Below are 23,341 nucleotides of genomic sequence, written 5' to 3'. Positions count from 1 at the left end.
TAACCACGAAAATCAATGAGTCACACACTAAGTTTTCAAATTATTTCACCACAAAAATTAAACATTTAATCGATCAATTGTTCAACCAAATAATACATTTACATGCTTGCTGGACCCTGTGGTTTGATTGTAATTGTTGTATAATAATAATTTACAGCCATAAGTATTGAAGATCTTTACTTACTATTATGACATTAATACTCTTAGTTATTATTACATATTTACCAGAGATTACTTACACTGGTGTGCATACACATACCAATGGTATTTTCACTCCAGTGCAATACTGAAAACATTATAATTGCATACCCAAATGAAGACACAGTCGTTTCCTACACACAAAATTGCACTGTATGATATTTATGATTTTTTATGGAAATTTGCCATTTCAGATATTAAAACACATTATGTAATAACAGAACCATGTGAGTTCCAGTGTGGGTACTCAGGGGTATTTGCACTCAAGCTTGCTGTGTTTTCTGCTGCACTCACTATGCTTATGAAAGTATAGGCAAACAGAGAACACTGCACACGCTAATTTAACAAGTATGTCAGACTTACACTCAGGTGTCATAGGATTCTGTTATATAATTCATTGGTTAATTTCCAAATATACCATACAATATTTAAGATGCATCACACCATTTAGTACATTGACTATGATTATTGGGTACTTCTCCATCTCATCACCTCTAATCATAATATCTTATAAATGACTTTCCCCATTAAAAACCATAATATTAAAAAATATGTGATAAAGTAAAATTGTGTGAAATTAGCACAACAATTATGAATTACATAAACCTGTGTAAGAAGATCATGGTAAGATGATGGTAAGGTCATGGTAAGATGATGGTAAGGTCATGGTAAGATCATGGTAAGGTCATGGTCTCACAAAAAAGTCCTCTCCAGCTTCTGATGTCTGAAACACAAAACATAAAAGCAATTTTGCATCATATTAAATCACTTGAACATATTAAGCGAATTTGATATGTGTACATAAATAAAATGAAAACACACTGAATGAATTGGATGTATCTATTCTCAAAAAACATTCCAAGACTTTCATTTGAGAACTAATGCCAATAAGGTATGGACTATTCTTTAAAATATCAATACACAGTCAATATCCAACAACAGTTGTAATATGCTGTCAGAAACAAAGTTTAAGATTATTAGCTCATGTTATTCCCCAATATATGAGTGACCTCTGGGGTCTCTGTCACTATGAGTCAATACATCACAAGTATTTTTTGAATAAAGAAAAATTTTAGAGAATAACATAATTATACCACCAATAGTAATATCAAAGAAAACTCAGAGGAAATAATGGTAATTTGAATGTTTGGACTCATTTTGAAAACAGCAGAACCAGTGACATAGACACATTGTCCTGACATAGATGCATGTTGTGACGTAGAATGACCAGCGGATATATATTCCATATTTTTTGTTCTTAATGGCTCGTGCGTGGTATAATCCTGTTAAAAGTGTATTAGGCAGTTCATATTTCATATTGTCTGGAATATCATGTTATCAGTTAGATTAATTATTGTCTTGGCTCTTTACAAACAAGGACTTAGCTACAGGATTGCATAAGTGTTAATGTCATTCCTGATTATACCAACCTTAGCTTTATCTGAGAAGTCATCAGTACAGGCAAGTCTAATTCTTTCTGGTGTAGCAGGACTGTTTAACTCAAACTGTCCACTTAATCCATGATCAGACCTAGCAGATGATATTGCTTCTTTGATGGCCATTAACACAGATACAGCCAAATGCAGTGGTGGTTCTCCAATACCCTGTAAATTAAATTATAATTCAGAAAGCATACCCCACCTTGAAAGGGATTGCCACCCATGCAACAGTCCCAAGACAATTCAGAAAGCATACCCCACCTTGAAAGGGTTTGCCACCCATGCAACAGTCCCAAGACAATTCAGAAAGCATACCCCATCCTTGAAATGTTAAGAATACTGAGACTACAGCATAGTGGATCCGTTTTTGCAAAACCATCACAGACCAACACATTGAAAAAACATACCCTAAAGGGTGGCACATCTGTAAAATGAAATATAGGAAATAATCCTTTTACAATTTCCCCCTCTAAAATCAACCTTTCTTACCTTGGCTGAGTATATTCCAGATTTACATGGAGCACCTTTCAATAGTGTCACATTAAACTGACTTGGTATATCACCAACTTCTGGTATTCTATACATTCCTGGACCTCTGGTTAAGAGTTCACCTTGTTGTGAATATCGAAGTTCTTCAGTCACATGATAACCATAGCCTTGAATGAAAGCGCCCTCAATCTGAAATATAAAGACAGTGGATCAATGCATGTCAAGATTTTTGAGAAAGGCTTTAGGTATGTAACAAATGAAATCACCCTCCATGAACTGTCATACTGGCCTACCAGAATGTACAATCCTCAGGCATAACAATTATCATTTGAATTTAAACTTCATTTTAAAATTTTCCATGCAATATCTACACATCAAATGCTCTGGGAGACATAATATTATTTTGAAATTCTGTTTCTTCCATATTTTAGAACTTCAAAATCGGTCCTACTAAAATGCATTCTTATTTTTTCTTAATAATTATTTGTACTACCTGTCCAATATCCAGGGCTGGGTTTAAACTCTCTCCAATGTCCATGACAATGTCAGTACGTTTTAACTGATGATCACCAGTTAGACAGTCAATCTCAACTTCAGAGCAGGCTACTCCATAAGAAAAATGGAATTGATTTCGTCCTTCACGGAGATTATCCCAATTAACACTAATATTTCCAGGATACCTATGTGCAAGAGAATGTTAACATCCTATATTAAAGAAAAGTATTAATTTATAATAATAATAATAATAATAATAATAAGTGGTTTATTTACTCAAGTGTATATATATATATATATATATATATATATATATATATATATATATATATATATATATATATATATATATATATATATATATATATGAGTCAGGGGTTTCACATTCACGTTTATGTCTATGAATAGGATAGGTTACAGAAGTTAAATGAGTCAGTGGATTCACATTCATGTTTATGTCTATGGACAGAATAGGTTACAGAAGTTAAATGAGTCAGTGGTTTCACATTCATGTTTATGTCTATGGACAGGATAGGTTACAGAAGTTAAATGAGTCAGTGGATTCACATTCATGTTTATGTCTATGGACAGGATAGGTTACAGAAGTTAAATGAGTCAGTGGATTCACATTCATGTTTATGTCTATGGACAGAATAGGTTACAGAAGTTAAATGAGTCAGTGGATTCACAATCATGTTTATGTCTATGGACAGGATAGGTTACAGAAGTTAAATGAGTCAGTGGATTCACATTCATGTTTATGTCTATGGATAGGATAGGTTACAGAAGTTAAATGAGTCAGTGGATTCACATTCATGTTTATGTCTATGGACAGGATAGGTTACAGAAGTTAAATGAGTCAGTGGTTTTACATTCATGTTTATGTGTATGGACAGGATAGGTTACAGAAGTTAAATGAGTCAGTGGATTCACATGTCTATGGACAGGATAGGTTACAGAAGTTAAATGAGTCAGTGGTTTCACATTCATGTTTATGACTATGGACAGGATAGGTTACAGAAGTTAAATGAGTCAGTGGATTCACATTCATGTTTATGTCTAGGGACAGGATAGGTTACAGAAGTTAAATGAGTCAGTGGATTCACATTCATGTTTATGTCTACGGACAGAATATGTTACAGAAGTTAAATGAGTCAGTGGATTTACATTCATGTTTATGTCTATGGGCAGAATAGCTTAAAGAATTTAAATGAGTCAGTGGATTCACATTCATGTTTATGTCTATGGACAGGATAGGTTACAGAAGTTACATGAGTCAGTGGATTCACATTCATGTTTATGTCTGTGGACAGAATAGGTTACAGAATTTAAATGAGTCAGTGGATTCACATTCATGTTTATGTCTATGGACAGGATAGGTTACAGAAGTAAAATGAGTCAGTGGATTCACATTCATGTTTATGTCTATGGACAGGATAGGTTACAGAAGTTACATGAGTCAGTGGATTCACATTCATGTTTATGTCTATGGACAGAATAGGTTACAGAAGTTAAATGAGTAGGTGGTTTCACATTCATGTTTATGTCTATGGACAGAATAGGTTACAGAAGTTACATGAGTCAGTGGATTCACATTCATGTTTATGTCTATGGACAGGATAGGTTACAGAAGTTAAATGAGTCAGTGGATTCACATTCATGTTTATGTCTATGGACAGAATAGGTTACAGAAGTTAAATGAGTCAGTGGATTCACATTCATGTTTATGTCTGTGGACAGAATAGGTTACAGAAGTTAAATGAGTCAGTGGTTTAACATTCATGTTTATGTCTATGGACAGGATAGGTTACAGAAGTTAAATGAGTCAGTGGATTCACATTCATGTTTATGTCTATGGGCAGAATAGCTTACAGAAGTTAAATGAGTCAGTGGTTTCACATTCATGTTTATGTCTATAGACAGGATAGGTTACAGAAGTTACATGAGTCAGTGGTTTAACATTCATGTTTATGTCTGTGGACAGAATAGGTTACAGAAGTTAAATGAGTCAGTGGATTCACATTCATGTTTATGTCTATGGGCAGAATAGCTTACAGAAGTTAAATGAGTCAGTGGTTTCACATTCATGTTTATGTCTGTGGACAGAATAGGTTACAGAAGTTAAATGAGTCAGTGGTTTCACATTCATGTTTATGTCTATGGACAGTAGTTAAATGAGTCAGTGGATTCACATTCATGTTTATGTCTATGGACAGTAGTTAAACGAGTCAGTGGATTCACATTCATGTTTATGTCTGTGGACAGAATAGGTTACAGAAGTTAAATGAGTCAGTGGATTCACATTCATGTTTATGTCTATGGACAGGATAGGTTACAGAAGTTAAATGAGTCAGTGGTTTCACATTCATGTTTATGTCTGTGGACAGAATAGGTTACAGAAGTTAAATGAGTCAGTGGTTTCACATTCATGTTTATGTCTATGGACAGGATAGGTTACAGAAGTTAAATGAGTCAGTGGATTCACATTCATGTTTATTTCTATGGACAGGATAGGTTACAGAAGTAAAATGAGTCAGTGGATTCACAATCATGTTTATGTCTATGGACAGGATAGGTTACACAAGTTAAATGAGTCAGTGGATTCACATTCATGTTTATGTCTATAGACAGAATAGGTTACAGAAGTTAAATGAGTCAGTGGATTCACATTCATGTTTATGTCTATGGACAGGATATGTTACAGAAGTTAAATGAGTCAGTGGTTTCACATTCATGTTTATGTCTATGGACAGGATAGGTTACAGAAGTTAAATGAGTCAGTGGATTCACAATCATGTTTATGTCTATGGACAGAATAGCTTACAGGAGTTTACATTTTTTACAGTTAAACTGTCTTTCATAAAGCTTATTTTAGTTTGTCTGTGGAAATTGGGATGGAACTGAAATGAATGTAAAATACACAAGAATGGTCACTACATAGCTGCTATGATTTGATTTTACCCTATCTCTGTATTATTCTAATGGCTGGAAATAATGAAATAAAACACATTTGAAGCACAAATGAAAGTGTAAAATGAATATCCTCTGAAATTTTAAACAGGAATAGTTGTTAATATTCACAAATATATGTTATACATTTACATAGATATGGCAAGTGTATTTAAGTTTATGACTGAATATTAAAGAAAATATGAAAAAAGTGTTTGTACTCACTTGAAAAATCCTGAAGCAGATAAACTGACTCTATTGAAGTATGCAGCCTGAACCTATACAGAATTTAAAGTAAATAGAACTTTCAAATTGGTCTGTAGAAATTAGTGACAATTTTATTAAAAGTTCTAACTTCTACATTAAATTTCTTCAATTATCCAAAATCTTGGTAGCTGAATGTGTGGTTCCAAAAAGCATGTAGGATTTAAACCTTACCCAGTCATCCCATGATCCTTTGGGATTTTCATACATAATTGGTTCCAGTCGCTCCATCAGAGTTTCACAGGCAATCTGATTGTAAAAAGAATGGATTGTGAGTACTTTTTCTGGAAATGTCATTGTAGACAGGACTAAGACTAAACATTTCAGGTTCTCCTCTCTCTTTTGTGTCAATTTTGTATACTATTAGATTTATGATGTGAGAGAATTGAATTTTTGGTAAAGCTATCAACTTCTGAAGAGGCAAATCTCATTTCTAGAAGATCATGTTGAGAAAGAAATTATGCAAACTTCAACAGTTAAAGAATTCATACAGTGTTGTCCCCTTATAAGAACTGTATTTCATACAGGCAATATATATTTCCCTGACCAACTGTCTAAAAATCTACCAAATCTCTGACAACCATTTCAGTAAATGATTATACATGACAGAAATAGTTAGATATACCTTAACAGCATTTCCAACCAGCTCAGTTCCAGTTGATGCTGAAGTAGTTGTTGCATTTGGAATTTTATCTGTGCTCGTCTCATTGATGTGGATACGTTCAGGTGGTATGCGTAGAACACGACTTGCTATCTGTATTGTCTTGGTATATAGTCCCTGACCCATCTCAATACCACCATGGGTTAGTAATACAGATCCATCGGTGTAAACGTGCACCAAAGCTGATGCCTGACAACAAGTGGAAATAGAATACAGAAAAGTATCTTCTCTTGATGTAGACAAATACCTTACGTTATCAAATAATGAATTATATATGTCCAAGCTAAATTTATCAAAAGATGGCAAATATTGTACCAAATACAAGATTTAATGTTAACTTCATTCCTTGAATTGTTCAAATTTATGACATCAACAGAATTGACATTTAATTTGTTCTTAAAAGATGTTATGAGCACTGTGTACTTCACCTAAGCAAATATCTAGACTCTCTCACAGTCCTCGGTGCTTCGCATACTAAAACTTGGGTTGTTGTGTATGTAACGATATCTACTGCATAATTGTACTCAAATATCCCTGTACTGTGCACCCTCATCGATCACATACGGATAATCTTTCATTGAAGTGTTAATACAAGCCTCAGGGCTTCGCGATAACACGGATCGATGCACAGTGCAAGGATATTCAAGTACAATTATGCAGTAGGTATTGGTACATATAAAACAACCCAAGTTTTAGCTATGTGAAGCTCTGAGTACTGTGAGAGAGTCTAGCAAATACCTGGTTCAGGAAAGCCAACTGAAATCCTACAATTCTCTTGAAAGGTACTATAGCCAATCCTCGTTTTTTCCATCGACTTGTTCTGCAGAGAAAAGATGTGAAGTGAACATTTACAAGACTAACACCAAAATAAACAATACACTAGCCTGTGTTCCAAAATATTCTGTCTTGTATTATTAATAATTCAAAAGTTCTGTACAGGCAACAACTCTCTTTACTTCAACACTTGTTATGAAGATTTGATCCTTTGAGAACAATGACTTTTAAGAAAGTTTTAGTCAGTACTATTCGTCGACAATAATTATCTGAATTTTAGCTGCATGATTACTTGAGATAATACTTGTCTATGGCCTGTAAAAATATTTGCAAACCATGTGTAATTACTGTAACAGTGTATTGTAGTCTATGATCCAATCAGTACCTGTTGAATGATTCAACTTCTTCTTTACGTTGGTAATAATCACTGCGTTGTAAACATTCATTCCAGCACCGATATAGATTTCCTATATCTGGCATTTCTTGAAAGAAATTATCAACATCACCTTCCTGATAAAAATTCATTTCTCGAACCTGTTGGAAATATTAGACGACAAAATTAACAATATCGGTGACCTTCTTGACATTGTTAGAGAGAAAAACAACTTTCCATAACTATTTTTCTGTTACTTTAAATAATGTTGTGATCAGAAGCAAATCACTTTTAATGAACATACCTCAGAAATGTCAGAAAATTATTCCAAGTGTACATACTTGATCAAAAGTTAAGATAAACTACTTGATACTTGCAACTTACTTGACAAGTTTCAAAGTATAAGTTAGGAAAGATGTGGGATAAACTTGAAAATGTCTTATAAGAAATCACACACTATATAGCAGTGAGTTTATGCACTATATTTACAAAGCTTACCATTCAACGCATCATATTCCAATTATCAGAATTATAAACGATTTCTTCATTGGCCACTGGGATGTTATTTGATGCCAGAATTGTTTATCAGAATCAATCACTACTGTAGAATACTTTACTTTTATTTTATTTTACAACAAGTAACACTGAAGTAAAGCACTTTTTCTATGTGATACATTCGCTTACAGCATTCACATCAACTGTAAAAGTATACTGTTTCAATTGGTTATTTACAAGCCTAGCATGTGGCCTTTCTAATGTGGTCAATTAGCAAATGAAACAGTATACTTTTACACTTGATATGGATGCTATAAATGATTGTGGTAAATACAGAAAATGCTTTACTTTGGTGTTATAGTTGTAAAACTCATTCTTTCCAAATGATTCATGGGCAAATTCAAATATAAAATCAACTGTTCTTGCTGTTATGAAAATACCAAATAATAACTACATTCTAATTTACTGCAAATTACAAATACTTGCCTTTTCAGGACTCAAGCCACATTTCCTAATGACACCATCCATTATACTCTCCATAATAGCATTAGCCTGGGGTGTACCAGCACCTCTCATAGCACAACAGGATGTAATGTTAGTCTTACACACTTTAGTATGCACTTTATAGGCTGGAATCTTGTAGGCATTGTGTAGGGATGATAGGCCTTGAGTCACAACCTAAAAATTGCATAATATATCATAACTAGGCAAAGCCCAAAACCTTGTGCAGGGATTCATTTGTGACCAGCTGCTTCAAGATGACATTGTAGACAGCGCCCTCCACATGGAGAATGCGCATAGTATATAGAACGTGCATGCATAGTCATTGTGCTGCAATGTATCCTTGGGTAAAATCACAAAAAAAAACATCGCATAGTATATAGGACATGCATGCGTACTAGTCACTGAGCCACGAAGCGGCCACTGCATTGCATATTAATTAAAAACAAATTACTATAATTGAAAAGTCTTCAAGTGCGTATAATTGACAATTCTGAATGAATGCCATGATATGTCAAAAATAACCTTAGATATGATCTCTATAAAGGCTAGGTAAATTAGAAAGTGCATCCAAATAGCTATGTGAGCAATTGGAATGATTTCGTGAACTTGAAGGTACACTTTTTTGGAAAATGAATCAAGCTAACTTTCCTCAACATTGTGTAAGAATGGCTCAACAATTGATCAAGGTTAAACAAAGCCAACAATAATAAAAATTATAATAATTTCTTACCCATAAATAAACTGTAGGTTACAAATAGCTATGGTTAATGAATATAATAATATATATGCTAACAAGAATGTTCATTCCTGAAATACTAGTAGACACTGAAATGGTGTAACTATGTTCTTAAGACATTGTGCATGCTAATGGCTTTCAACTACTTGTGAAAGTTCTTTGACAAAACAAAATGGTGTACATACACTTCAGTGTCATGTATGACCATTGTGCCAAGTTTAAAAGAAGTCAATGACTTACTGGATAGGAAATTTCTTTAACAAAACCAGCATTAAAAAACAGTTCCATCTCCATTGCTTTCAACTTTCCTTCTTTGCTGCAGCCAACTTTGTACTTGGCAATAGCTGTATGTCTGGTTCCAACAAACTGCATGTCTTTATCTCTCTCTAACATTATTCGAACTGGTTTTCCAACCCTGCATAAAAAACATTAACATTCCTTTATAATCACCAAGTACAGTTTAGTTAGGAGGGTACCAAGACAACAGAATATTGTACAACACAGCATCTATATTGTACATTACTGTGAACAAGATTGTTATGGTTCTGTACTTACTTTTTGGCTGCAACAGCACATGCAGCTGCCATGTCTGCTGAAGGCCCTTCCTTGCCACCAAAACCCCCTCCAAGACGTCTTGTTTTTACAGTGACTTTGTTACAAGATATACCAAGAACTTCAGCTACTAATTTCTGTATGTGAATATTAATGTCATGTGACAAATTAATGTATCTGACAGACGACAGAGACACACAGAGACATAAACAAACAAACAAACAAACAAACAGACAGACGGACAACTAACTGTGCCTCATGCAATAAGATGTTAAGGATACAAAACATGCACTTGAAAGACAAAATAAAGAATTGAACATTCAAAATAATGCCATTTTGAAAGAAGTGTTTCAAGAGGAATCCCCCCAGATTAGGGAACAGCTAGACTCGGGGTTAAAAATTTGATCATGGATGCCAATCATACAAGAGAAGCCGTCAATAAAATACAAAAAGTAAACCTCAGGTCAAACAAATTATTAAACAGATTCTGAATATCAATGCCTTTAGCAGTGAAACATCGAGAAATGGTGATTTTTCAAAAGAGAGTTGTGGCCCTCACTTCCTTCCTTCTGAATAAAACTGGGGGGGGGGGGGAGAGAGAGAGAGAGAGAGAGAGAGAGAGAGAGAGAGAGAGAGAGAGAGAGAGAGAGAGAGAGAGAGAGAGAGAGAGAGAGAGAGTTGTTCTTACATTGTCTATCATCTATAAAAACACAATGTTTGAGAAATCAACTTTTTACAAGATATCTAATAGTCCTCACTCACTAGGTCAATGAAAGATATAAACCTTGGAACTTAACATTATACCATGTACGGGCCAAGTTAAACAAAAAAAATGGAATACATACTGTGACCGTTCCAAGTCACGACAACGTGCATCTATCTCACAACAATGCATATACTATGTCACTTGTTCTGCTGTGTTCAAAATATGAGTCAAAACGTTCAAAATTGCCAGTACTTTACCTGACTTTTCTTTGATATTACTGACACTGGTATAATTATGTTATTCTCCATTATAACATCTAATTGTGCGTACATATCTATGGTTCTTGTTTAGAAAACATTCCGAGAGATATTGTCAAGAGAGAAACACATCACCAACCTGTACATTGAAGAAATCCTGACTGGCAGAATGTACCATCATTTCATCACGTTCCTGTGGTCGTACAACACAACACTGAGTCTCCATATAGAAGTGACTTTGGGCACCAATAAAGAATTCACCTTCAATGACATGATCAGACTGTTCAAACTGTTCCTCCACATTGCCATCTTCAAGTCGCAAAACAGGTTCAAAAAATGACCCACATTTAATGGCTTCCTGTCAAGGAGTAATAGTTACAAGTTAAGAGAAAACAAATTTGGCTGCTTGTCTCAAGATAATTCAGTCAGCTAGTTAGTTAATTTGACAGAAAATCTCTTGCATGATTTGTGTAAAATGATAAGTTTTGTCATGTGAAATTCCCATGATGACACAAAAAAGTGTCTAAGTAAAACCTTCAATCAAATACTAAATCATTCAAATAATCAATCAATCAATTGATTAATCAATCAATCAATCAATCAATCAATTAATATTATCCATTTACAATTGTTCATTCATCCACTCCAGCAAGAATTTGTATTGTAAGATAACCACACTTTAATACCTCTATAGTAAGTACATAGTCCAGATCTTCATAGACAACTTTGACCAACTTAGCTGCTTTGCTTGCTAACTCAGGACTCTCAGCTACGATACCACCAATTAGTTGACCTACATGGAGCACCTATAACCCAAACAGGAACCAGATTTAAACTGAATGCCTTCCGTAAGGGTAGTCTTGCAATTTCATTATTTATGCAAGAAATTGAGGACTTCATCTGTGATTTTTTTCAAGTCCCAGTGAAAGTTAGTGGTCAAAAAAGTTGTTCAAATGCCAGGAAAGCTTCGTTTGAATTAAAATCGGCCGTTTTGGAGAACACGATGACACAGACAGACACACACACAGACTTTCATCCACTAATACATCTCTTCCTTACGGAAGAAAAAATTATAAATGGTGATGGGGAAAACGTTTAGATAAGTTGAAATGCTATAATACTGTGGTGTTGAATCCTGTTACATTGTCACTGGTATGTAAATGAATGCCTCACCACCACACATCCCAAACCACTACCAACCATGGGTCTGAACTGACTTACTTTTTCAGATGCAAAGAGTTCTTTATCATTGTCACTAGGATCCCCACCAGCCCACAAATTCTTCCCGGCAACATCAGCCATACCAACATAGCAGTGAACACCATCCAATGATGTGGCTGCGGATGTATCAATTGAACTAGATAGATGAACAACAACACAGGGTGATATTAATGATCCAATCTCTCTTTACTCACACTGCAATTCTGTGTGGTGTCAAGTTAAAACACCCAAACAATTACTGTTATAACTTGGACACAAATGTAACTTAGATACAGTTACAACTGATTCTCATTTCATTTTCTATTTTTCAAATAAATAATATGACAGTAATATAATTAGTTGAGCAAGTTTGTAAAAAATTCTGGTAAATGTAGGTGTTTCAAACTGAAAAAAAAACGATGAAAGCACTAAGAAGTCGAATTTCAAATATTTAGTTGAACAGATAAGGTGAAACATTCAAAAGAGTGTTTTTCCTAAATTTGCTGTTTGTAAATCTTTGCTTTATGTATGGCCTATCAATGAATGGAATATATAGTTTGTTTTAGCCAGTGATATTCAAACACAGTTTTATGAAAGCTGTAAAAAGTATTACTTTATATATGAAGCTTAGAAGCACATATTCATATCAACTACACTTACATGATCTTGCTATGTGCACGTCTACTCAACACAAGGGCAAAGTATAATTCACCTGTGGGGGAGAAACAAATATCAAATTAACATTAAACCCCTTCAATACTGAAAACATTCCCGCCAAAATTGCTTTGACAAAATTCTTGTTTTATGTAAGTTTTTGGCATATATCAACTTCATTTTAGACTGGAATTAAAGAAATGTTACTTCCTAATAAAGTAATATTATTGTAATTATGAAAATATTCATATAAGTTCGGTCCCCATATTATTTGAAACTCGTCTCTAGTCATGAAAGGTTTAAAGGAGAAATATGATCTACAAATCAATCTGTGATATGACATCTTTTCTACCACTTTCAAATTGTGCTGACCATTTTACCAAATATTACATTTTCATCTCAGTGGAGTATATCATTTATTAAAATTCCTAACATAATGAAACTGGAGTCCTTGGCCATGTGCCCATTCAGATATATATGAATCTTAAGTTTCTGATATTTTATGTATCAATAGTTATTTGTTCAATGAGTAGGCCTCCTTCAAGACCCTCTGATTGACTAAGATTGTTCACCCTGTAATTTCTAGTGAACAGAACCATATCACTATAGTCTGGTGGACTGAAAATTGAGATAGAACACTTTTCTCTCTCAGATTTCAAATATTTTAATAATTTGAATTGGCTCAATTTTACCAAAAATCATTGACAGAATTAGTGTTAACAGCTACAGATTTATTTTCCAGAGAAAGTTGCATATCCTTTAATGTATCTGTTAAGCATTATCTCTCTGGCATTGTATTAATAAAACGATCGTTCTGATTGTACAAATTTTAGCTGATCAATTCCAGTGTTCTATAAAAATCTACCTGGTATTGGTGGTATGTCATCACAGTACACAGCTTCACCACTAACTATCTGAATGCCAGATTCATTCCTAAGAGGTCGTCCTATTGGGTCATTGGCAGATTGACCAGCTGGTATAGCCTATTAGAAGCAAGAAGCAAAATGAACATCGGTCTGAGGCTGGGTATTGTAAATAAACATGTCTCTATTTGAAAGAAAATGAATACACAGTACAGTACAGAGATACAAAGACAAGCCATCAAATGTAATATTCCCATAACATTCCAAATAAGAAGATAAATCATACCTGAAAAAGTTGTGTTCCTGTTGTTTCTTCCTTCTGTATGGTTGACAGTGCAGATTCATGAAAATCTGGTAAAGGAGTAGTTGTTGTGTGTGGCTTTCAACAGAAAATACAAAGAACATTTAATTCACAACAAAGCTTACAATAAGTAAGGCCTATATGGTATGGTTCACCAAACTTTCATAGATACAGTCCAGAACTTCCATTTATTGATATTTACTAGCAGATCTTATTCACCAATATTTTCTTCACTCAGCCCATGAAAATACAAGTGATCTATGGTGGCTTTGTTACTATTCGTCTAGCGACTCATAATGACAAAACCCTTAGGTCATGAGTATTTTCTGAGTGAATGAAGAAAAACATTGGAGAATAATAACAATAATTATACCAGCATCAGTAATATCAAAGGAGGATGGGGAGGGGGGGGGGGGTGTTCATGGATAAAGCAATTTTGAACGTTTTGAGTCATATTTCAAACACAGCAGAACTAGTGTAGTAGACATAAAACAAATAGGATATAAATTCCATATTTTTTTGTTCAACTTGGCTTGTGCATGGTATAATTCATGTTATGCACTGATAACTGATACTATTTATGAATTCAGCCACACAAAGACTGTCAAAATGTCTCTCCCTTGTCTATGATTCAACAAATTACCATATCCTTTAGAATCAAAAACAGGAAAAGAAAAAACAACATCCTTAAAGTTTACACTTTTACTTTTGATATATATGGCAAAAGCAGTGATATTCAGCAAAAAAGAGACAGAAGATGATGATGATGATGATGACAAATTCTATACATCAGCAGGAATGTTTGCTTGAAAGGGAAACCTACAGAAATACTACAATATTGATAAGTTACCTGTTTTTCATGCAGTTCACTTAGCACTCTAGTGTAGAACTTAAAGAAGTAACTCTGCACCAATGCTTTCCTATATTCTACCATTCCACCTTCTGGTGATATGGGAAGATCTTCATTTAACATTTGGAGAACATCCTTCAATAGATTGTCATCCCATTTCCTGATACAATTTGATACAAAGGAAAGGGATATATTTCAATATATTAGAATACTACACATAACATGCCTTTTTACCATGATGACAAAAATGATAAAACACCAACTATTCCACTTACCTTCCCTTTGTTTTATTAGTTATTTGTGTTGCCATAACAACACTTGGTCCTGTTCCACCAAAGCTAAGAGTCATCTCTTTCACAATATCAGACTTTTCATCCAATTCTACTCTACAACCTGCATTTACCATGGCAATAGCTTTGTCACGGCGATGGACTTGCTTTTTAACCCTGTAGCCATTGAAGTATTCATTCTGCAAGTGATAGTTCCAATAAAATTATAAGTTTATACAATTTCTGTTACAAAGCAACTCATTTTTTCAATATTTTGTCATAAAAGTGAATGGCTACTGTAGGATAGAGAACAATGTCATACTAAAATATATATAATAGATAATTAAAAAGTTAGAATTTGTGTAGCACCAAAATCATATTATTGTTCAGTGGCACTTCACAATGAATAAAAATAAAATAAAGTCTGTCTTTACAAAAATACAAACCAAAATTATACACAGGACTATTCTACTATTAAAAAAAAATCATATGGAGTAGAAAAGTTAATATGAAAACATGAAACAAAAACAATTATTCAAAAGCCTTTCGGAGACAAAAGGAAAGAATCGATGTAAAAATTTTCACCTGAAGAATTTCACTCAGAGAATGAAAACAAAAAATCTGTAGAGGTTAAAGTGTCTTCCTTACATTACTACATTGCACCAGGTTCAATAATGTGCAAATTAATCTTTGCAAACTACTTGAACACCTTCACATTGCAAGCAGTTTTATAATTGTAATTTTGTTGTTCAAATTGGGCATTTGCACATTATACTGTCAACTGCTAGTGTTTAATATTCAAGAGATTTTGTCTGTGTTTGTACTTGGATTTGACTTTTTAAAGATTTCATAACAGGATTCATGAGTTTGACAATGTCATCATGACACTAACAAACAAACAAACAAACAAACAAACAACTTTAAAACTATAATTAGCTGTATTTATGAATAAATCACAGTGATACAACTTACCTCCTTTGACGATGGAATAGTCACACTAACCAGTACTTCATCTGGTTTTAAACAAGTTTTTCTGTAGCCGGTAATGAATTTCATATCCAGGGCAACAGAACGACTTCCTCCTAAAGGATTAAAATTTGTAAATTCCTAGCCTGAGATTACCTTATTTTATCATTATCATTAAAACAATTTCTTGAAAAGATTTTGTAATTTCAACAAAGACAGTAATGCCAAATGTTATCGTTAATTTTAATACTCTGTACAAGAAGAAAGACTTATGCAGCACATGTGAACAGCTGAAATAATTAACCCTCATATAATCTGCTGAACTAATATCCAGATGTCTATCTGTGATCTTTTTAATGTATATAATACACAACATATAGAAAAAGTTCTTCCTTTTTAAAAAATCTGATTTAAATTAAATTCTCCATAATACCTTGATGAGAGGCAGCATTGACAGTGGCACCAGCAGCCATCAATAGTGGAATGAGATCAGAGAGTGGACTGGCTGTCATTATGTGGCTACCAATGCCCTGGTATATACGGTAGAGGTAAAACAACAAGAATATGCTCAACATTTAATAAATTCAAGCAAGCATTGTTTGGAAAAGAAGGTCTGCAGTTTTAAAGCCGGAATCACAAAAGTACATATTATAGAATTGACAAATATAAATTGACGACAGTGGAACATGGTCTAGCAGCTGTGAAGAAAGGGACATGGTCTTAAGATAAAGAGATCCTATCTTGGGGACAATCGCACAATGTTGCACAAACTCAACAAACGAACATCGTTCCTTTAGGTTTAAACTCTCTCCCTCTCCCCCCTAAAGGAACAATCAAAAATGAGACATCAAACAACATTTATACATGATGTAAACGATGATTAAAACTGTAGTGGTCACACCACTACTATTGATGTAATGTAAAAACATGATTGTAAACACATTAAAATTGCTACCAGAAACCCAGCACCATACCTCACATTAGAATTAAATTTCTCAACATCTCAGTAGTAAATACAAAAGCTGTTATTATTGAAGGAGTGAAAGTTTTATGTCGAAATGTGATTAGAAGTGTGAAAATGAAGTTCAGCAATCGCATAGATTCCTTAGACCCCCCCCCCCACCCCTAAATGAACGAAGTTTGCTTATTGAACTCGTGTGACATTGTGTGATCATCCCTTAAGGACACTGGAAATGGTTTATCAAAAATTTACATACACAAATAAACATATATATGACGGTATTACAGATACATGATTTAGTATTAAAGCTGGTCTGACAAGAAAGAAATGCTTTCTTCAGAGAAAAGAATTGTAAACTTACAGATACATTTCTTAATTGTACGTCACCAAACATTTCAAACATTTCCAGTAAAGCAGTGAAAGCCTGTCCATTAACACCTAAACATCAAGAACAAAAATATATTTAATCTAATTAGCTTATTTGTGACAGCATTTTCAAAATATGTTTTAAAATTTCATGGAATGATTATTTTATGTCATGAAAATAACATGTTATATTAATTCAATTAGTTCTACATGGTTTGTATTTCTTTTTTAAAAAGAGACATATACCAGCAATCTGTTTATACGTCCCTGTATATACTTTCAAATACACATATTCATCTAATTCTACAAGCTGTTGAATGCATTTAAACAAAAGCTATATTTTCAATCAATCAATTTTAAATCATGATGAAGTTCTTTGGGTACATTGAAATGCTGTACATACGTGGTATTTCTTCCACTCGTTTCTTTAATGCTTCACCCATACAGGTCAGTGTTACTGAAGAACCAAATGTCATGCTATCATTACTGACTTCTACATGGTTTAACTCTGGTATGTAAGTTGGTGATATCAAAGTTTGATGTCCTGATTGCTTTCCCATCAGTTCAAATTCTGAAAAATAAACCAAAGATCATTACTGATTTAGGTCCTGAAATTGTCATTGCCAAATGATTACAATGACGTCATGGAAGTAGAATAAATCCAATAGTACAGGATGATAAATATATAATATATAGTACACGAAGGTTGTAAAATTAGGTTCATGCTAATTGGTCAAGAAAAACCAAATGACCATTCATCTCTGTGAGTTGAAACTTTTGGTTGTAAATAACCAATTACCAGTAAATTTGACTTAGGAGTTCATGGTTCAGAATGGTATATCAACTTACTGAGTTCAGCATTTCCTACCACCAGTTTAGCATCAGGGATCTCTAATTTCAATCTCAGTAATTCAGTCAATGTGATTGGTCGGATCCACGTCATAGATTTACCAATGAATCGTACAGTGGTAGAGTTAAACTCATCACTCAACTAAGATCATAAAAATTGGTAATAAACATGGTAAATGATTATCAATGCCGATTTAACAACACATATCGATTTTATCAAACTTCTCTTTTTAATTCAGTAGTTCTAAAGTTCTAATATTTTAACTAGCTTATTGAGTAAAATGTGAATTTTGATACTCAAACAAAACATATATGTACATCCTACACTACAGCTTTACATTTATGGTGTACTTTGACATTGTGAAGGAATATTACCTGTAATTCTGGTGGAAAGATAGGTTCCTGTGATGGATCATAAGGAGCGAAGTCACTGGGTGTGAAAAGACCACATATCATCTACAAATAAGAATAATAGCATAAATATACGAAAACAATGTTATTTATTTATTTAAACAGCAAATTGATGGTTTCATTTGGTAATCAAAATCTACAAAACAAAGGTTTTTAATTCTGACAGTTTGCATGATCAACCACTAAAAACATTAGTTGAGTCTTCTGTGATATGGAAAGATATCATGATTCTACGACACTAATAGCTCAACATTTGAATACTGTAGACGATATTTAGTATTAATATATCTCAAACACTCACATCTTCATCGCCTTCTAATTTCTTACAACAAGCAGATGGGTTTCCACAGCAACCATTCTGAAATAGGAGGAGGAAATAACAGTTTAAATATCAATACTGATAGGATTATGAATTGGTAGAACATACATTTTCCTTTCAGATTGGCAAATGTGAACAAGTTTCAATTCTGAACAAGGACCAACAACATCAAATGATTTCATACAAATAACAGCATATTTTTTTTTTATTTGGAAAATAATGCAATACATAGCGTGCTAACTGGTTTTCACAATTATAATCATTCATATGACTACTACCTTGGTTTACATAAGTTAAATTAGATTTTGGAAAAGAGACATTTTCACATGATTCAGTATTCACAGCTGTATAGCTATCATAGAGTAAAGTGTATATATCTATGGCTGCCATAATACCATCAGATGACATGTTTACCTCAGTAAAAGTATTCAGTCCTTCAAGTATCGGTCGATATCCTGTACAACGACACAGATTTCCTACCAAAGCATCTTCAATTCCCTGACTTGTTGGTTGAGGATTGTTCCGTAGCAATGCATACATTGACATCACAATCCCAGGTGTACAAAACCCACATTGTAAACCATGAGCCTTTGCAAGACGTTCCTGTTTTATGATAGAAAAAATTGTATTGTATTATTTGTAAGAATAAAGTTACAAAGTAAAATTTTTTTGAATTTTAACACTAAACTCCATTTTACTCTGTAATATATATACAGGCTCATAATTCTGAATGGAGATAAAAAAAACAGACCAAGGAGCAAAATAAGGCTCATTTAGAGAGAATGATATCTGTACAGAGTCACATGGTAGACTGCAATAACATCATCGGGTCTGGGCCATTCAGCCTGTCTAGAGCCTGCCGTAATAGTTTGGAAATTAGACCACGCCCTCAACGGCTGATTTGTCAGTCTAAGTCACATGTATGTGTACAATGAATAGAATTAGTCATAATTTATGGTATTACACTACAAGTCGAGTGTAACTTTAAATAAATAATCACATATAGAGAGATGAAAACCTTACCTGAATAGGATGTAATTTATTTGATGAACCAACACCTTCCACTGTGGTGACAGCCATTCCATGTACAGCACATACAGGGGTATAACAAGCATTCACTGCATAATGTCTTTGTAAGGTATAGGAGAAATTAACCAAATTCTAACTACCGATAATATCAATACCCTAATTCTTTGTTTTGTAAATAAATTTGAAAACACCATTAGCATATTAGGGAAAAATCCTAAAAAAAAACTTGAATTATTTGCCAACCCTAAACCTATTACAAAACAGTACTTATCTTGACAAATCTTTAAATGATTCAAATCTATGGGGCACTAAATATCCACATCTACCACACACTCTATTTGAAGCATGCAAAATGTTACACATTACTTTGATATATACAAAGGATACAATATCTTCTTGGCTTGATGGTCAAATCTTGATAACATCACAGTACAAGCTCCACATCCTCCTTCACCACAGCCTAGCTTACTACCCGTTAGATGTACTGAATTTACCGAAGTTAAGTTTAAATGCTTTGAATGAAAACTTTTTTTATACACAGCTCTATATTTAAGTGTATTGACACACATACTTATAATCATTACTATCCATTGTTGAACACTTGCATAAAGTCACAAGTTTCATTTTACAATAGAAATGATATTGGCTTGGTATTTCACTCGTGGGAGTGTTTTGACACAAAGATGGATACATTTCAAGATTGACAATAACAGTGACACAACACATCCATCAGAATCCTTTACCGAATCACACTGAAAAGTGATTAAGTATTATTATTTGTTTACAATGCAGTAGACACAGGCTCATGCTGAAAATATGAACTTAATGATTCAATGACTTCAATTGTTTACTCTCTAACTGATGACAACATAACAGGTGTCCACTTCGATCTACATATACATCTCCACTGGCACCTAGATAATTTTTTTTTTTGCATTTGAACTTGTCCAAGTGTGCGTAAAAGATGTCATGTCACATGAGTAAAACACCAAGACAATATCATTTCTCCTGTATACCCATCTGTACTCTTAAAAATGTTGTTGAATCTTCATTTATGTGACTATTCTTGGACTAAGGATGTTTCATCTTGAGAATAATCAAGTGTATCCCCCTGTAATGGTGAGTACAATTTTGATAATTTGATAATGTAGCATTTCAGATGAAATAGACATAGTGTAAAATTACACTAATTTAAGATTAAAGAAATAAGGACTTTATTAACATCTTTTATGAAATGTAATGAAAGTCAAATAAGTGGTTGCCAACAAAAGAAAACATACCAGAGATGACAGTAATTCTACATTATACATTATTATAAGATATAAATTGTTAGTGTTTCAACAGTCAATTTGTTGTTATAGCATTCTTATTGTTGTTGTTTTTACCACACTGTACCCGCTGAAGTTATAGTTGTGTAATAAAGTTGCGTGGTTACATAATTTTACCAGTTTGTCAATAAGGATACATTTCCTTCTGAGGTAGGACAACAAAGTCAGTTCAGGATCAACATTATGATCCGTTATCTGAAAAACAAATTAAGTATTTCTAATCAGATTGGAAAATGTTGTATCACATAAAAGCTAAGCTTCAACATAATATGGGATTTATTTTCATGTGGTTCTACTTTCCAAGGTCATGCAACTATAAGTCATTGGTTCTGCTAAAATTTATTGCACTTAGTACATTGTAACATTGTCCTATAGTTATACATTAAGTTTGTGCAAGATAAATATACAATGCTAAGACATTTTAATTCATTTTGCCAAAAATATTTGTGACATGAGGGCTTTCACATTACTTCTTGTCATTTTGCACATTTTCCTCAACTGAACAAAGAAAAATGTTTTGTATAAATATCTAATTGTCTGAAATAAAGGCTTGTACTACTAGTAAGTAAAGAAGATCAGACAGACAACAGGAACAGACACACGACAGACACAGCCACAGACATAGCACTGCAGACAGACAAACACTGACAGACACATGCATGCATGCATGCACACATACATACACACATACACACATACACACATACATATGCACACACACGCATGCACACATACATACATACATACATAGTCATACATACATACTGATACATACATACATACACATACACACATGCGCGCATGCTCGCACACACACACACACACACATATATATAATACATCAGTATGTCAGTTGCTTGAAAATTGGAATCTTTTTACTTTTATGTTTCTTAGGCTATCATTTTATGTTGAAGACTCGGAGCCCCTCATGTGCAAGTATTTTTAGCTGTTTATTCAAAGCTGTAGGTTAAAACTTTGGTATTATGCAAATTAGTTAAATTAGTTAAGATTGGCTATTATCCAACAGTTACTCTATGGCAATGCTTCTGATTCATGTCTAGACCGCCGTTCCACTGCAGCGTGACGTTGGTGAGTTGAAATGCAAAGACATTGTATAGCTGTTCGTTCCAAAGGTTATTCGCCCAGCAACTGTGCAAATAGTGGCTTCGTTATCGCCCAAACCATATCTTGAGTCACAAGTACGCAAGTGTCTTAGCATGCAGTAGTATTATGCCCGGTATTATGGTGCAGCTCTGGATGTATATGCTACGAGGTTTGACACGTCTTCCCTGTCCAACCTCTTAGCATAACATCCAGCCAGAGCTAGGTGTGATACATAAAAATAGTAGTTCGGATCTATCACATCTAAAATGGATTAACAATATAGAAGGTATAAAATTTAGTGACATGATTGCTTGAGTATCTCAGCAACCACCTTGAATATCATATCACCAAAATGGTGTTGGAATGTAGAATACATTCATGACGTCTTACATGTAACAGCACTGTAACCCTTATCATGCAGAGAGCCTAACACAAGTAGAGAACCGTCGTATACTCTGGTCAATGGTAGTTGGTACATGAAGTCCCTCGGTTCCCACCGACCTCCATACCGTTATCCATGAATTGAGAGAGTTGTGCATGCAAAACGTACCTTCTTTCCGTTTACAAAGAACATCAATGCATTACCATTGCTTGAAGCCATTGTCAAGTTGAAGTTGGGGTGGATTGATGATTTCAAGAGCCCACCTATTGCTGCGCGCTGTTCATTAAAACGGAGGTCAACCCACTGGGGTCAGGGCTTAGTTAGTTAGGGAGCCTTCAGTATTCGCCAGGGGGGGGGAATCACACATGGTCTATTAAGTAAAACATGACCCCCCCCCCATTCTCCATTTGTAAGAAGTGACCCTCCCCTTTGTCCCATTCTGTAAAACATGACCCCCCCCCCATGACAATTGCATATACTGAACGTTAATCAATTTTCCCATTATATATATACATACAAATTAAATGAGTTGGACTAGATAAAGCAACATTTGTACATATAAAGTGACAAAACAGTAAAAGACGGGCTAGTTACCTT

The 23,341-nt window shown here is 34.0% G+C and overlaps 1 protein-coding gene across 1 annotated transcript; it reads right to left on the bottom strand.

The window, feature by feature from the left end:
* Window positions 1–79: 79 nt before the first annotated feature.
* Window positions 80–23,038, bottom strand: LOC144434792 (xanthine dehydrogenase/oxidase-like). The gene is made up of 32 exons (XM_078123292.1): window positions 22,913–23,038; window positions 21,396–21,453; window positions 20,318–20,414; window positions 19,925–20,030; window positions 19,316–19,504; window positions 18,884–18,940; window positions 18,547–18,627; window positions 18,172–18,313; window positions 17,726–17,893; window positions 17,318–17,394; window positions 16,429–16,525; window positions 16,002–16,111; window positions 15,036–15,229; window positions 14,761–14,920; window positions 13,896–13,988; window positions 13,612–13,729; window positions 12,753–12,804; window positions 12,114–12,249; window positions 11,579–11,698; window positions 11,032–11,250; window positions 9,933–10,066; window positions 9,618–9,792; window positions 8,624–8,815; window positions 7,655–7,803; window positions 7,234–7,315; window positions 6,460–6,684; window positions 6,009–6,083; window positions 5,796–5,848; window positions 2,620–2,806; window positions 2,127–2,315; window positions 1,629–1,802; window positions 80–922 (listed from the first exon to the last, which is right to left on the bottom strand). Exons 1-32 carry the CDS (start codon window positions 22,961–22,963, stop codon window positions 884–886), a joined length of 3,999 nt encoding a protein of 1,332 aa, XP_077979418.1. The 5' UTR covers window positions 22,964–23,038; the 3' UTR covers window positions 80–883.
* Window positions 23,039–23,341: the final 303 nt, after the last annotated feature.

This window comes from Glandiceps talaboti, chromosome 5 (assembly GCF_964340395.1).
Source record: "Glandiceps talaboti chromosome 5, keGlaTala1.1, whole genome shotgun sequence".
In the NCBI taxonomy this organism is placed as follows: Eukaryota; Metazoa; Hemichordata; class Enteropneusta; family Spengelidae; genus Glandiceps; species Glandiceps talaboti.
This window is presented reverse-complemented; position numbering and strand designations above follow the sequence as displayed.